Source organism: Mastigoproctus giganteus, chromosome 13 (genome assembly GCF_048544385.1).
Source record: "Mastigoproctus giganteus isolate SK-2022 chromosome 13, ASM4854438v1, whole genome shotgun sequence".
NCBI lineage: Eukaryota > Metazoa > Arthropoda > Arachnida > Uropygi > Thelyphonidae > Mastigoproctus > Mastigoproctus giganteus.
In genome coordinates this window covers 123,221,895-123,238,860 of record NC_143587.1, presented here as the reverse complement: position 1 = coordinate 123,238,860, position 16,966 = coordinate 123,221,895, and the positions used below count along the sequence as shown (strand labels likewise).

The 16,966-nt window shown below is 38.7% G+C and overlaps 1 protein-coding gene across 1 annotated transcript; it reads left to right on the top strand.

Annotated features, from left to right (window-relative positions):
* Positions 1-914: 914 nt before the first annotated feature.
* LOC150076412 (protein ZBED8-like) lies at positions 915-1,583 on the top strand. Its single transcript, XM_090387353.1, has one exon. The coding sequence runs from the start codon at positions 915-917 to the stop codon at positions 1,581-1,583; it is 669 nt and encodes a 222-aa protein (XP_090243479.1).
* The last annotated feature ends 15,383 nt before the right edge of the window (positions 1,584-16,966 follow it).

Here is a 16,966-nt window from a genome sequence, read left to right as displayed (position 1 = left end):
GTTATTCATTACGCATAAATTTATTACGTCTAGACAGTACTGTTTACTACAGTCTAGATCAGGGGTGGGCAACCCGCAGCCGTTTAAGATCTTATGTGCGGCCTTTGTCACACAAAGATGAAATAAAATCATTAAATAATCCTATTAATTTTAAACTAATATTTTTTAAAATTAATATTCAAAACGTTTTAATAATACAAAGCTTTATATTTTTTTTCACAATATATAAACATTATTCAGATAATTAAAAAAGGAAAATACAAATTTTTTTTATCTAAAAAGTAAAATATATCATGTTTAATTTTTTCTATTTATTTAAAAATCGTTTTTATGTACTACAAATGATAGAAAACGAAAGCTATTTAATAAAAGAAAAATTTTATTCCTCTGTTAAGTTTGTTAAAATAAAAAAATATATTTTAACAGAGTTAATAATTTGACGAAAATAGTTTTTTATTTTAAAATTTAAATTGTGACATCGTGATTTTTTTATCTGTTGTTTTTATGTGCATATTTGTAACTGTGAATATTTTGACAACCGTATGCCCATCATGTCCAAAAAAGTTAAAGGGAAGTTGAATGAAGAAAACCACATTTAAAGAAGATTGGGAGATGCAGTATTTTCTTATTTCTATGAAAGACAAAATGGTTTGTTTGATATGTAATACAGCACTAACAACATTAAAAAAAAAAAAATGCAATGCAAACAACATTATCTATCTCACAAGGACCATAAATATGTAAAATTAGAAGGAGAAGTTCATAAATCTGCACTTCAAAAAATGAAGAAAGAAAAACAGCACTATTAAAAGGCTTTTGGTGCTTTTATTAAGCAAGGAACTTCTGCAACCGATGCTACATACAAAATAGCGCATGTACTTGGAAAAAAAGGCAAACCATTTAGTGACATCGAAATGATAAAAGAATGTATAGTTGAAGCAGTAGGATGTTTAGATCCGGAAAAAGTTGACAAATTCAAACAATTACCTCTCTCAAAAAAAACTATAACTAATAGACAACATGAATTAGCTCAGCATATAGGAGAACAACTTCAGATAATAATTCACTCTAAAGATGTATATTTTTCAATAGCGTTAGATAAAACCACTGATAGAAATGACTCTGCTCAAATATTATATTTTATTCGTGCTATAACTGAAGATTTTCATTGTTACGAGGAACTACTGGCTTTGGATCCGCTCACTGGAAAGACTCGTGGAATTGATATTTTTAACAACTTTAAAGAAATGTGTCTTGAGAGAGGACTAAACCTTGATAACCTGGTGAGTGTATGCACGGACGGTGCACCTCCTATGAGAGAAAAGCGAGAAGGATTCGTTTCATTGTTAAAAAAAGAAAAGCCAAATTTAGAAAAGTTAATTTCGTTCCACTGTATATTACACCAACAAAACCTTTGTGCTAAATCCTCCACATCGAGCAATACTTTGGACAAAATTGTTGCAATTGTTAACTTTATTCGAGTAAATGCTTTAAGACATCTCCATTTCGAAGCATGCTTATATTGGATGATGAGACATATAATGTCGACTTGCCATATTATTTTGAATCCAGGCGCATTTTAGCCACAGTAGCTCTTGCGCCAAGAATCCTTAAATCAAATCATATCAAAGCCATATTATTGTAAAGTGCGCTGTTTATCAAAAGGACAAAAAGAAAATATCTAAGGGCGAGACCATATTTCTCAGAAGTACGGTGAACATTCGACTTACTGAGGGGAGGTCAGGTCGAAATTCAGGGGAAATTTAGGTAAAGTTCGGATATATAAGGACTGGTTCGGTGGCAAGTAAGCGGAGGTTTTCGGAGTTAGTAAGTTGAGAAGCAGTGAGTAAGTTAGTAGTCGAGAGAAGTTGGGAGTTGTAGTTAGGTGCAGATATGTAACTAGTAGTTCAAAGAGAGTAGATAAATTTATAGTAAGTGGGCCGTTTAGTATGAATAGGCCACATTGTAGTGAGTTTGGTCGAGGAGAATCTTGGATAATAACAAGGAATCTGATGTGGAAGCTATTAAAGAAAGTGCCGGAAGATCAAGGAGCTGGTCCAAAAACTCGGAGAAATGAAAGTTATTGTAAGTACTGTTTCTTATTATTGTTCCTAGTCAAGGAAATAATCCAAAAAAGGGGCAAATTTTGTATGTATTTAAGTCAGTTTCTATAATTAAACATGCTAAATTTTTCATGTGTATTGTCAATTGTCTCACTAAATTTTCTAGTTAAATAAATAAATTGCCTGGAATTTTGTTAACGCAGTCAGAGGCCACAGGATAACTTGTAGTTACCAGATAAAATTAATGTAGGTGAAAAAAACTGTGTATAAATAAGTAACTAATTATTTATATATAATAGTACACGGAAGAAGAAGTGTATGCTTACAATTGACATGCCTATAAGAAAGGAAGTCATACATTACGTATTTGCTATGAAGAATAGCTTATTTGACTTTCTTAAGAATGGGACTGAGGTTACCCCTTCCATGATTTCCGAGGTTGGTAAGATATGGAATTGCATGGAACGCATGTTACTTGAACTAACCATTGAGAATGGAAAGCTAAAAACTGAAATTGCACGTAAAACGTTGTCTGCTCAAATTTGAGCAGCTAGCTATGCTGGTGTAGTTGCTGGTGTAGGCAAACAGGTTAATGTGAGTGCGATCCCCTCCGGGACACAAACCAGACACGCGGTACTAGTGCGTGCTGATGACAAAAGTGAATTCAAAACAAGTGACGAGATAAAACAAATGGTGACAAAGGAGTTTAAATCATAATTGAAGAGAATTAAGATAAAATCAATAAGAAAGGATAGAGGTATTGTAATTGAGGCTGCCTCTAATAATGATCTTGAGAAACTAAAAAAGGCTTCTCCTGCAACTTGTCCCAACTAAAAAAGTGTAGTTAGTTTAAGGATCACAATTTAAATGTGGATCTTCCTAAGAAATTAAATCCCACTCTTATAATATATGACGTTATTAAAGAGATCACTGATAATGATCTTCTTGAGGATTTATACGATAAGAACCTTGCCGATTACAGTATAACTGGTGACGAATTCAAAACAAATGTGTCAAGGTTACATTTAAAATTAAGAAAAACTTTCACTGGGTCATTGAAACCCCCGCCAACATTAGAAAAATTCTATTAAATACTGGTAATCGTGTATATATTGGATGGGCATCGCATGGAGTAACGGATTTTATTATAGCATCACGATGCTTTAAATGCCTTGGTTACGGGCACTCTGCACGTAATTGCCATCAACCTGAATATACTTGTGGGCACTGTGGCAATCAGGGGCACCAGATTGAGTCTTGTCCTGACAAGGCTTCTCCTGCAACTTGTCCCAACTGTAAAATGCGCAAAAAGAAAGCAGATCATTCTTACCGCGACAACGGCTGTCCTGAGTATATTCGCGCGCAAGAGATGACCAAGTCTCGTACTAATTACATTTAATCGCAATATAAATCATAACATTAGCGAACCAATTAAAGTTTTGCAATTGAACTGTCAAAGGTCGATCGCGGTCTCTAATGACTTAACTAGAATAATCTCTGACCACGATATCCAAATCTTAGCCCTTCAGGAAGTGTAATCATATAAAGGAGTTGTAAAGGGATTACCATTATCATCAAAAATTGTACAATATAATACTGAAACTACTGGAAGTGGCAGGAACGCTGTGGCCAGGGTTTGGGCAGCCCTGGTTATAGTTGATCCAGGCACAATTGTCACAAAGATAACAAGCTTGTACTCCACACATTCTGCCTGTGCCTGTCTGGAGGGTACGTTTGGGCAGGTGTATTTTGTTTCAATTTTATTTTCAATGATCTCAACAACATCAACAGATCGAGCCTTATTACGTAGAGGATATTCTCCACAGATTGGCGGGTAGAAGAGTTATGCGTATGGATGCAAATGCTGCATCTGCATTAGGGAACAGTCATTTTACAGATCAAAAAGGCGAGTTATTAGAGGAGTTAATCATAAGTAAGAACTTACATCTTTGGAACACTTAGGGCACTCCCCCTACTTTTGTTTTGGCATCTGGTCAATCCTTTATAGATATCACGGTGTCCAACTCTACATTTGGACGAAACATAAGAAACTGGCAAGTTAGAACTGCATGGTCAGTAAGTGACCATAACCCAATAACGTTTGAAGTTGTTATGGATTCAGGCTGTACGGCAAGAAGGAACTCATACGATTTTCCAAGGTACAGGACTCAGGGGGCAAACTGGAAAACTTTTGAGAACAGGTTGTGCGTAGAAGCCACGGCTGATAACATCAAGAGAATTGGGCAACTGCCGGCAATGGAGCAGGTGGAAGCCGTAAATGACCTAATATGGTTGGTCTGTAATGCCTCTCACAAAGAGAAAACAGAATCATGTGCCCTGGTGGTCTCAGGATCTCACAAATCTGAGAAATGAATTGAAAACTGCTCAGCGTAACTACCAGCGCGCCAAGAGAAATAACAGGGCAAGGGTTGAGGTGGACCGACTGGGTGACCTTTACAAGCTGGCCAGGCGGACCTACTTTAATCAAATTTATAGAGAAAAGAAGAATGCTTGGGAACAACTGGTTAAATCGACACTAAAGGATGAACCGTGGGGACTTGCTTACAAAATTGTAGTGGAGAAATTGCACCCTGGTGAGATCGTTTCGTCTATCTTGGCTGATCGGCAAGAGACTCTTTCTTGGACAGAGTCGATGAATGCAATATTGGATGGCATTATTTACCAAGACGTCTGTGTAGCAGAGAGTACGGAACAAACAAATTTAAGGATGGAGCAATTGATGTATTCTGGATTAACTGTTGAGGACCCATTTACTAATCTTGAAATTGGCCAGCTGTCGATTCTTTGAAGAATAACAAATGTCCAGGCTTAGGTTTACTTGAAGTTGCAATATTAAAAAGAATTTGGACAATAAAACCACAACTAATTGTTAACCTTCTTAATTCCTGTTTGACTGATGAGCGTTTTCCAACTCCCTGGAAGCAAGCCAATCTTAAAATTCTGGTTAAAAATCCTAACAAACTCCTCAATGTTCCTTCCACCTATCGTCCTATTGCATTACTACCAGTGCTAGGCAAGGTTTTAGAAAAGGTTATTGTAACTAGATTTATGAAATATTATAAGGCTAAAAATTTACAAGTAAACACCCAATTTAGCTTTACAAAAGGCTGTTCAACTGTTGATGCTATAAAGTTTGTAATGGATTCGGTCTCAAATGCGGATTCTAAGTATGTTCTCTGCTCCTTTGTGGACTTCAAAGGGGCCTTTGACACCTTATGGTGGCAAAGTGTCCTGGCGAGGTTCCGGGAGGTCGAGGTGTCTGCTCCTCTTTATCGTCTAGTTTCTGATTATTTCCATGGTCGTAGCCTAGTGGTGTATTCTGGTGTCTGTTCGCTTACTCGTGCTGTTATCGGGGTTGCCCTCAGGGATCAGTCCTAGGACCGGTCTGCTGGAATGTGGTTCTTGGTGGGTGGCTTGGGGTACATCGCGACAACATTTTGAAGGCGGCATATGCAGACTACTTGACCGTATTGGTTTTTGGAGAGTCTCGTAGGGAACTTGAAGAACGTGCGTACGAAATCTTGGGAGCCCTTGATGGTTGGTATAGTGTGCACAAACTATAGATTTACAAAACTAAACAAATGCTTTTCATAGGTTATTTGAACCTGAATAGACCCCCAATGTAAAAATTAATAATCAATCCATTAAAATTGTAAGAACGTATAAATATCTTGGAATAACCGATGGACGATAGATTTAGTTTTGTAGCCTATGCAAAAATGTGCTGAACAAAAAAGTCTTAACTTGTAAAATCATTAAAATAACTAAAAATGTCTGGGGAATTAAACCCGCAACTTTAAAGTTATATTACGAGTGTATTTTTATACCAATAATTTGTTATGCTGCAGGTGCATGGGATTATCTTGTTGATAACTGTTTAGTCTTTAAGTATTTGACTCAAGCACAACGTTTCTTTCTTCTTGCAATTACAAGAAATTGCAGAACAGTGTCGACAATGGCACTCCAAGTATTGAGTGGAAAACTTCCTATTCAATAGGAAGTTATGTACCACTACTTACAATATTATCGTCGGAAAGCTCTGCCTGCAAGGGTGAGCAACTATTCAATTAATTTAGACATACCAACTAAGGATTATAATTGTAGAATTAGAAGAGAGTTTGTTAATAGTTGGCAATTAACTTGGTACAATGCAGAAGTTGGTATAGTTACTTTTAGTTACCTTCCTAACATATTAGAATTTACCAAGCAACGGTTGTCCTGGTTTTGTCCAGGTCTGAATGTATCTTTTCTTCTAACAGGGCATGGCAGCTTGAACTCAAAATTGTTCACTCTGGGGTTGGCTGCTTCTCCATTATGTAAGTGTGGTGCTCCTGAGACCATGGAGCATTTAATATTTAACTGCTATCTCTATACAGACTTAAGACATAATCTACAGCTTCTTACAGAAGTGTACAATGAAGATGACCTACCATGTTTTGTCAGTGATAAAGAAAATTTCCTAACTTTTTGTAATTTTGCAGATAAATTGTTTGCACATAGGAAGAGACTAATTGGAGTTGATCTTTTAATAGTGATGCCAAGTAATCCAGAATTTGTGTTCAAGGACAAGAACTATTATGCTTTTTGTCCATTAAATATGTTTTCTGTAAATAAGTCCTTGGTTTTCTTTTTTTAAGTAAATATGTTGGTGCCACGATGGTAATGATGTTGTGTTTTGTAGATTATTTGCTATAAATATAAAATTGGATTTAGTAGAATTAACAGAGAGGTTGTCTGTTGGTTGTGTAAGTGGTTCTTGAGCAGAGTGTGGTTTCTGTCAAAATGTGACTTGTAAAGACTATCACGATATTAATATCAATTTTGTGTACAGAGAAAAAGTTGGCTATGCATGTTGTAAATATGATATTGAATTGTAAAACGCTGACAGGGTGCTACCTATGTTTGTACATGGATAGCGCCTTGCCATTTGCCCTCTGAGTTTAATGCTGAAATCTGATAGTGTCAGATCAGATAATCATAGCATCAGCAGAAGGAAAAAAAAAGAGAAGGAAAAAGGAATACAAGAAAATACAAAGAGAGAAAGGGAAAAAAAAAGTTGAGGCAAAGAGTCCTGTACAATGACTGGACAAGTGTGTCTGGCTGCTGTGACCTAATAGTAATACTTTTGAAATGGTGTTAATTAATGTAATGAAGTGTTATTTATAGTTTTGGCTTTCTGATTAAGTCCCCCAGGAGTGGTGATCGTACTCACTTAGCTAATAGTAAACATTGTATATAGGTACTTTATTTTGTATTTTTTATTTATTTTTTTTCTGTTTTTTATTATATTTTATTTTTTTGTATTTTTTTTTTCACTCTATACACTATTGTAAACTTTACTCTTCTATTTCATGGGAGGTCTATCTCTTCCTCTTATCTTCTATCCAACCTCCCCATCCCTTCCAATCCCTATACTTCAATTCTTATCCCCACTTCCTTATCCTTGGGGCTCCCAAGCTTGCCTGATAGCCCCAGTAAGAGTCTCAGCTAGAAAGTGGTGGACCCTGGCGCGCCTCCTCGTGGCCAAGGTTGGGAGTCAGGGGGCAGGGGACGCCAGTGCCGGCACTCAACACTCAACATAACAAGACACATACTTACACACCTACATACATACACTTGCCGGCCTTCACCTTTTCAGACGCTACAGCGGCATATAGGGGAAACCCTGGAGACCGCAATTGAAACAAACACACCTTGACACCTTTCCCTCTATTATTACTTGAAGAAACTTATATTTCACATTTCCAAGGATGTGTCCCAGGTAGGCAGTTTTCCTTCTCTTCACTAAGCTGAACAATTCACGTTTTTTCCCCGCTCTTTTCAAGACTTCAGTGTTGGTGATTCTGTCTAACCAAGATATTTTTAGCATGCGTCTGTAGATCCACATTTCGAATGATTGGAAATGCTACAGAATTAGTGTTTCAGCAAGATGTGCACCTTGTCACTTTGCTCTCGGTGTTAGGCAGTTTCTGAATGAAAATTTTCCTAACAGATGGATTGGAAGAGGTGGACCGATCTCTTGGCCACCACGTTCAGCAGATTTGAGCCCATTGGATTTTTTTCTATGGAGACATGTTAAGACTATTGTTTATTCAACAAAACGTCGCTCTTTAGACAATGTTCGGACTAGAATAACTAATGTGATTCAGGGTATTACTGAAAATCAAATGCAAAACGTATTTGTAGAACTTCAGAATTGTATCTCAGTTTGTTTACCTAATGACGGTGGATATGTTGAGAATTAACAATCCTAAAACAATTAATGTATGTAAAACTGTAATAAATTCCTTCTCCCTTATCCTTTTTACAGATTGATTTTATCATATATAGAACAGACGTTATGGAAATTTAAACCTGCACAAGGACTTTATAATGACCCAGTATATATTTCAATTCAATTGTTTCTCTTTTTTTTTCATGGCAATGCGTTTCAATAACGGAGGTTGGAGTGTATGGCTGCAAGTTCAGAATTATAATCTTATAAAAACTTTTCAGTGATGCGAGGAATTTTTATGGACTTTTTTTCAACAGAATTTGGATTTTTCGTCCAGCAAAGAGCAAACCAACCTAAAAATATACGATCGCCTCATAGCCATAAGTTGCTTTGACGCTTAACACACAATGGGTGGCGATTTTTCCCAAAACGCCACATTAAAATAGCAAGAGATAATGAAGTTCGAGGGTAGGTGCGATTCTTGACATCATCCCCTTATTCTTAGTTGTTAAAACCTCATACCAGCCAAGAATCTGGTTTGAGAAAACAGAGACACCAAGGCTGGTCCTTAAGCTTGCAATTTCCCGTGCTGTGCCTCATCTCACTACAATGCGACAAGGCGCAATTCATCAGTGCACGCATACACTGATAATCGGTTGCTAGTTCTACACACCAGCACGTCAAGAAAAAAGCAGATTCAGTCTCCATGAGAATCTTCATAAAAACAGTTAGTAAACACTTCATAAAAATATCCAGGCAGATCATTCTCATATCCTACACCGCCGTATAATCACGTACACGCTATTGAAGAACCGTTTCCAGGCGCTAATGCTGTAGTTCGAATTACACATAATCCTTCCTCCGGTTCCTCTGTTACCATAATTCTCATGGCCAACCCACAAACCTGCTTAAACAAGGTAACTCTATACAGTACATGAAAATTGCCAAATCAAAGGTTCGAGCCCTCGTCTGAAACACTAAGTTTGATTCATTGAACATTCTATCATTTATCAGCAATAAACCCACACATTGTATATCATGCTGAATGAGCAGGGGCAGATTGCTCCAGGCGACCGGGTGATGATTGCCGCCAGGCAAACTGCAGATTTTGGTCCTCGACTAATAGTAATGGTATTATAAGAGATTCAGATGAAACCAAAGTTGTTGGGAACAAGGTAGCCGGGGACAAAACCTGCCAGTCCAGCCGAGCATATAGTGAAATCACATGAAACGAAGCTACTTATTAGGTTCAATACCCTGCTTTATGAAAATAGTAAGCAGGGCTCCAAATATTTCTTTAGGTAAACTGTTGCAAGGAAAATTGACTATTGGAGGATTAACTCTGAGCTAATTAACTATTAGATGGTAAACTTTAGAAGATTAACCTAAGATGCTTAACTTTGAGAGTTAATCCTCATAAATTCTGCAAGATTTTTTTTTTTTCTTGTTTGCTTGCTTTAATCTGCGAACTGGAAATTCAGCTCTGGAATTTGTTCTACGACATGACTTAATTACTATCATGAAAAACAGGTTTAACGCGAAATCCTCTGGAAATAATGTAACACTTCCTGTATTTGTGGGCAAAAATAGAATGCCGTCGGTTGATACCGATTATCCGCAAGGTAAAGCTTTATCAATTTACTTGCCATGCTTTTTGGGTCCACATGAAAAACGAAGAAAAAACAGAAGAACCCCTGAAATCAGAAAGTGATATATTAAAATTCTTTTTCTCACTGATCAGACTATATAGACAAATCGAACAAATTAACTATTTTAATCAGTAACTAAAAAATAGCGTGTACTTATGTCATTTACAATATATTCACGAAAAAATATATTTTTAATTAAAAATTACTGAAATTGAAAAATTAAAACAGTGCATAAATAAAACCAAAGTTCAAATACAATCACTTTCCACGCCTACTTTTCCTAATACGTTTTATCTATACGGTTTTGGGTTTGTAAAGTAGAGTCAATTTAATTCGATTTTATAAAGCTAATTGTAAAGAGCGTTTATCAGACACCCTTTATACCATTTGGGAAACGTCTTATAAACCCTCGTTCATTTTCATTTGCATATAATTTATTATCTCCAGGCCGTTATCAGGACCTAATTTTATATAACATTTGCAAATAATAATGCAGAAATTTTAAACTCAGCTGTAATGAGTAATTGATGCCTTTTACGAAAAATCAGCTTATTTGATCCAATTTAATATCAGAAAAATAGTTTTGATGCGGAGCATATGGTTGAAATATGGTCATTTATTTTACTTGATTTAGAGATATGCATTAGGAGAATGAAGAAAGTTATTCAACTTTCTTCATTCTCCGTTGATAAATCTGTTTGATTTATCAACGCCCTGTTTGATAAATTCTGCACATTAAAGAAATGCGATAAGCTAGTATAAATAACCAATTCGGTTAGGAAAAGTGAAATAAAACCTTAAGTGTCATCCAGCTTCTAACTCAATCAATATCCGTCCGAAAGATTACCTTGAGTCGTACTGTTTATACAGCATTAACCTTACACCGGAAAAAAAGGGAAAGGGGGGAGTTAAAGAGAGAATTTCAAGAAATATTTTAAGGAAGAAAGAAAAAAAACGATATTCTCTTCCATTTCCTTAAATGGATGATGGTCACGACGCTCTTTGTAGAGTTAATGAAACTTTCCTTTAACAAAAAATTCAGCTAATCCTTCGGAATTGCTTCAAATTCAAATTCTGGGTTTTGTTAAGGCCTGTCTTCTTAGCAGCTGTCTTCTATTCTGATAGTAGAAATCAGCTGTCAATAAACAGGGAGAGTCGGAAGAACAGTAATATTTAACGTTTTTCCTCTAAGACTGAGAGCATTATATGTCTGGAATAAAACTCGTTCGCTGCCAGTTTTACTTAGCAACTCTTGACACGAAAAACATCTTGTTAAGATCTGGAATTTATTGTGGGTCTCTTTGAATATATGAATGCTGCATACTTCATCTAATTAGAATGTTATAAATTTTCAAGCGGCATAAAAAGACGAAGAAATCCTTGAGGATGAGATATCTACAAAGATAGAAATATTTATCTTTATAATATCTACGAAGATATTATAAAGAACTAATAAGAAATTTTATTTAAACATGAAGGTACCATCTCTGACGAAATCAAATATTAACAAACAGCTTTAGCATGCCTTCGATCATTCTTAATGCTAAATCGCGCGCACTTTGCTGTGAAATAATTTCACCTTAGCTGTCATTATAACAGAAAATAAATCGTTATCGGGTGTTTACTTGGTCGGGAAGGCAGTCGCCAATTTTTCTGGGCGATTGTGAACTCTAAATTGGAGATTTTCCAACCAGCGAATTGTTAAAAAGCTCCGTATAAAATCTTTATTTACATATAATTAATGGAGCAATATTTACGAAAATATATTCACGCCCTTTAAGATAAGGAAAGCCAATAGTCACAATGAGCACGAATATTTGAAATGACAGATTTCAAATTTAAATGAATTATCAATTTCAACTCGTCTAGCTCAAGGGCTATTCCAGAGATGCCCCGAATTGCCATGACATATTTGGATTTCTGTATTAAGCAATGCGTGACATTTGAGCCAGAAATTTAATCCCGACATGTCAGTGAGGCAAGGACAAGTTTAAAATTTATGTTTGAGTTCATTAAGAGTTTTCGAAATCGGAAAGAAACTTCAGTTTGGAAATGATCATTAGATGGCTGGCATTGCAGGCATCTATTCATTTTATTATATTGGCAGTTTGATACCACATGGTAGTACAGATAATGGTGCCTAGTGGCATTCGCAAAAAAATAAGCAGAATTTCACTTATTATAATAAAAAAATAATTGATGATGTAAGAAAAAAGCTGTAGTTTTTTCTACAATGGTTTGAAAAAATTTGGAAACTGTGATTTAGATAATTAATAATTATATGAATTGAATAGAAATCTGTAACATTAGGATTTGTAATGGTGTGGTTTTACGATGGAGAGGCTCCAGACCTACTCGGTCATATATGTTAGATACATAGGATAATTCATGAAGATATGACATAACTTCAGGAGCTGATTTCTCAGGCAGTTTTGAGATAAAAAAATTCATATGAACCCTTTACATTTAAAGCCCTAAATATGCTGATATGGTGTATATTGAATGAATTTTGCGGTTCGGTAAACGTCGCTGAATACCAGCTACGTTTTCCGAACCGCAGAGTTCCGAATCGACAAACAACTTGTCGATTCGGAACAAATTCGATTCAAATTTCCCAAACATTGTGAGAAACCGGCTCACGTCCCAATATTCGCATTCCGTATGAACGTGCGGTTCGACAAGATGAACTCGAAGGGTATCCATGCATCTCGGTGTTTTCCAGTTAAGAGTATGGAGAGAAGGCATGTATTCATACCACGTGTTAAGTGCTCAACAAATCGAACATGGGGATTCTGTGTGACGGCGGGAATTTTACAATTGACTGAATTACGATCGCCATTTGCGTCGTTACATCCTGGGCATATGAACATTGGCGCTGTTCTTGCCTTTCCGATGGAATTGGAGGTCGTCCGACTGGGCATACTGTCTAACCTTGCCAATAGTCAATCAACCACCATCCTAGACTACACCATAGATATAACCAACAATCGGCCGACAGAAGAAAAACGACTCACAACCCACCTACAAAAGATCCGGCAGCAGAGATGGGAGACCTCTGGAAAAGGGGCAATTACCAAGAAATTCATACCAGATGTAGGTTCTGCCTACATCTGGTATGAATTTCCAAAATCCCCAACCTGGCTGTCCCCAGGCCTGACAAGCACATAGCTATTAACCGGCCACGGTACAGTAAATGAGAAACTTGCCACACTGGGGCTCACTGACGACCCACACTGCTCGTGTGGACAATTGAAGACATGACATCACCTCATGCACCACTGTCCCCTCTATGAGGATCTCCGATCCATCCTGATATCCACTTTATCCCCAGAGACCAAGAGCACTACATCCTAGAGTCAGAGGAAAAATACACAGCTTTCTCAAAATATGCCCAAAATCTCTTCGCGAGACGTTGGACCATCCCGCCGAGAAAACTGCAACAGCTAACGTAAAAGCCAACAAAAGGCAACTGGCTTCTGGTCAAACAACAGATTATGTCACTCTGCCAAAAGTCACCAAACAAGGGCAACGCTCACGACCGAAGTGATTACACCCACGAGTGACCGTGAATTGAACTAAAAATAACACACCTATATCAAGAACAAAAGAACAACCATCTCCACCTGAGACCTGCGTTTCAAGCATGACAAAACACCGAACTAGACTCTGAATAATATTGCAGCCTCGCTGCCCAACGCCACTATTGGGATCTGAACGGAACACTCCTGTCTGGTTCCCTTTCAACTCCCCTTCCCTAGACCCCCCCCCCCTTCGCCTGGTGAGGCATGGGCCTGCTTCACTGACTCTCTGGGGTCGCCTTCTCTATCGTTCCCATATTTCTATCTCTCCCCCTACTCTATCTATGTATGCAAGCGAATGCCCTACAAGTCCAAATTTAACTACACCGATACTTCGCCCACTTTCAGCCTTTCAAATTCCAGCACTACCCCTACCGCGATCACTCCCCGTCAAAAAACCTTTTTTTTTTTCGGTCCTAGCTACCGAAATCTCAGAAAACTAGGTGGCAGTACCTGCCAGAGTAACTATCTCAAACTACTGGTGTACCTGATCTGCTTCCATGGGGCAAAGTGCGTGCAACATAGGGCCTTAACAGGGTCTGGCGGCTAAATGGCCAGGGAACAAAGGTACGCAACACCAGACGTGAACAACACCCATAAACAGGGTTGTTAAAATTAAAGTATCCCTATGTGGAGGGCTCTGGAGCGAGTTCTAATTCTCTTACTAAAGAGAAATTTGGACAACAGGTACAATAAAGAATGCGCTCGCCATTTATTGGAAAAAAAAATTAGTTACAAAATTTGTCAGTGTATGGCGCGTAACTATCTTAGTTACGATTATGCAAATAACGTAAGTTATTGCCAAAGCGCCAATACTTAGCTCTACTGTACTGTATAAAAGCAAAGCAGTCTCTTCAAAATCATACAGTAGATTGTTGCCTGCACTACAGCAGCAATGCCAACAACGTTGCAGGAAAAGGCGCTATTAGTGCAGCAGTACTATCGTTTGTTTGTTATTTGGTTTTTAGGAACATTAGCAACTAAGGCCATATTGCTCCGGGATATGCGGTGGTCATTCCCTGACCTTTCCGCATCCTCCGTATTTGGTGGTGACGGGCTCGAACCCCGGTCTGATCAAGAAGCGCGTGCTACGTAAGCCGTACTATCAGAACAGCAACGATGCAGCTGATGCTATCAGAGAATTCTAGCGTCAGAAGCGCATAAGGCGTGGACCTATGAATGTGCTGTCCGCAAAGTGATAGCGAAATTTAAAGCGACAGGACATCTTGGAGTTCAACCAGGTAGAGGTCGAAAACGAGTGGACTGCTCTTGTGTTGAAGATGTGGCTATGGCTGTCGTGGATTTATCAAGTCAATCCCCATGTGGTAGCGCACGTGTGTCAGCTGTGAAGTGGACATGCCGTATTCCACTGTAAGGCTAGTAATGCGTCATTACAAGATGCACATGCTACAGCAGCTAAAGTATGGTGATGTAGATATTCGTTTCACAACCGCACTTCAGTTTCTGGCGCGAATGACAGTGGATATCACTTGGCCATGGAACATCCTTTGGAGTGATGAAGCCCACTTCTGCTTAAATGAACAAGTGAATACGCACAATTGTCGCATTTGGGCAACAGAAAACCCTGGGGTTATCCAAGACGTCCTGTTGCATTCTCCAAAAGTGACAGTGTGGCATGAATTTACGGCCATATTCATGATTGGGCCATATTTTTTGGAATAGGTAACACCGACTGGACCCCGCACCTGTTCCCTCACTGGACGGCGATATTATGAAATGTTGGAAAATTTCGCAGTACCGGAGCTGCAACAACGTGGGTGCTTTCAGGATACCATATTCATGCAAGATGGTGTGCCTGTATCGCATTGCTACGAACAAGCTCCCCAGGGGTGAGGTCATCTCCTCTACAGATACACCGCAGGGCACCACAAAGAAGAGTCAGTAAACAACATCTTGGACACCCTGTTCCCGCTAAACACAGATCCTCAATCCAGCCAGCAACAAGAAATCTGTACTGAAAACGCATCCTATAGCACCACTTCTATAGAACAGCCTTTCAACTTAGATGAATTAAAACTTTCCATTGGCTAAACAAAAAACAAAAAAGCCCAGGGTTAGACTTCATTGAAGCAGAAGTAATTAAGAAGCTTACATAGACGCAATCAAATCTCCCTCTCAGCCTGTACAACCATTGTCTGGAAGTTGGACTCTTCCCAGATGACTGGAAGGAGGCAAATCTACGCCTCATTTTGAAGAACCCAAGTAAACCACCAGAGCAGCCAAGGTCATACAGACCCATAGCACTCCTTCCCGTTTTAAGCAAAATATTTGAACGTCTTCTCTTATCCCGATTGGAAAAACACTATAAAAATGCAAATCTCCAGTCCCCAAACCAGTTTGGTTTTCGGGCAGGCCGTTCAGCAGAAGATGCTCTTCGACAGCTCACGGATTCAGTCAAAAATTCAGCCACCAAATACTTCTTAGTAATATCAGTGGATTTCGCCGGGTCCATTGACTTGCTCTGGTGGCCAAGCATACTACGAAGACTCAGAAGCTAGCGTTCCAACAAATATTTACAGCTGCATACAGGACTATCTTCACAACAGAAATGCCTATCGACAAGTATCCAGAAATGTCTACAGAGGATGCCCCCAGGGCTCTGTCCTTGGTCCTTTCCTATGGAATGTGGTCATGGACGAGTTCCTGAACCTAGACCTGGGGGATATTTCCACCCAAGCCTTCGCAGACGACTTGATACTGACAGTCACTGGAAACTCCAGAGCTTCCCTGGAAACAACAGCCAATGGAGCCCTTACAAAGCTACAGGCCACCCTCCATAAACTCCATATATCCCCTGAGAAAACTACTTCAATTTTACTCAGAGGAACCCTTCAAATAAGCAGGCCGCCGCAGATTAAAATTGCTGGTAGAACTATTAAACTGACAACTGAGATGAAGTACCTTGGGGTAATTCTCGACCCCAAGCTCACGTTTTACCCGCATATAGACTATCTTCATCGCAAAGTCAGGAACTACACGGCAATGGTAGTGAGGATCAGCAGATCTGACTGGGGCCTAAATCGCCGCTCACTGCATATGTTATCCAAAGCTGTATTTATTCCCACTATAACCTGCTGTGCAGTGCCGGTGTCTGGTATCATCATGCACTCATTGTTCGTAACCAAAGGAAGCTCACCTCCATCCAGCGTAATATCCTTCTCACTATCACCCGTGCCTGCTGCACAGTAAGCAACCCAGCGCTTCATGTCTTGGCAGGAGTTCTCCCTCTGGACCTGCAGATAATTCGCAAAGGCGTGCACTACCGGCTGGCAAAGGGACTCCCTACCACCATCCTTGATTTCACTACAAACCCAGCAAACACCATCAAAGAAGAAAAGAAGCGCCTTGCAGTCTACCTTCTTAACGCCTGGCAAAACAGATGGAATACCACCTCCCAAAGGTTCCATCACTAAAATATTC

Bases quoted from the DNA above. Each gene is read 5' to 3' on its own strand.
- LOC150076412 (XM_090387353.1), top strand. From the start codon at position 915: ATGATAAAAGAATGTATAGTTGAAGCAGTAGGATGTTTAGATCCGGAA.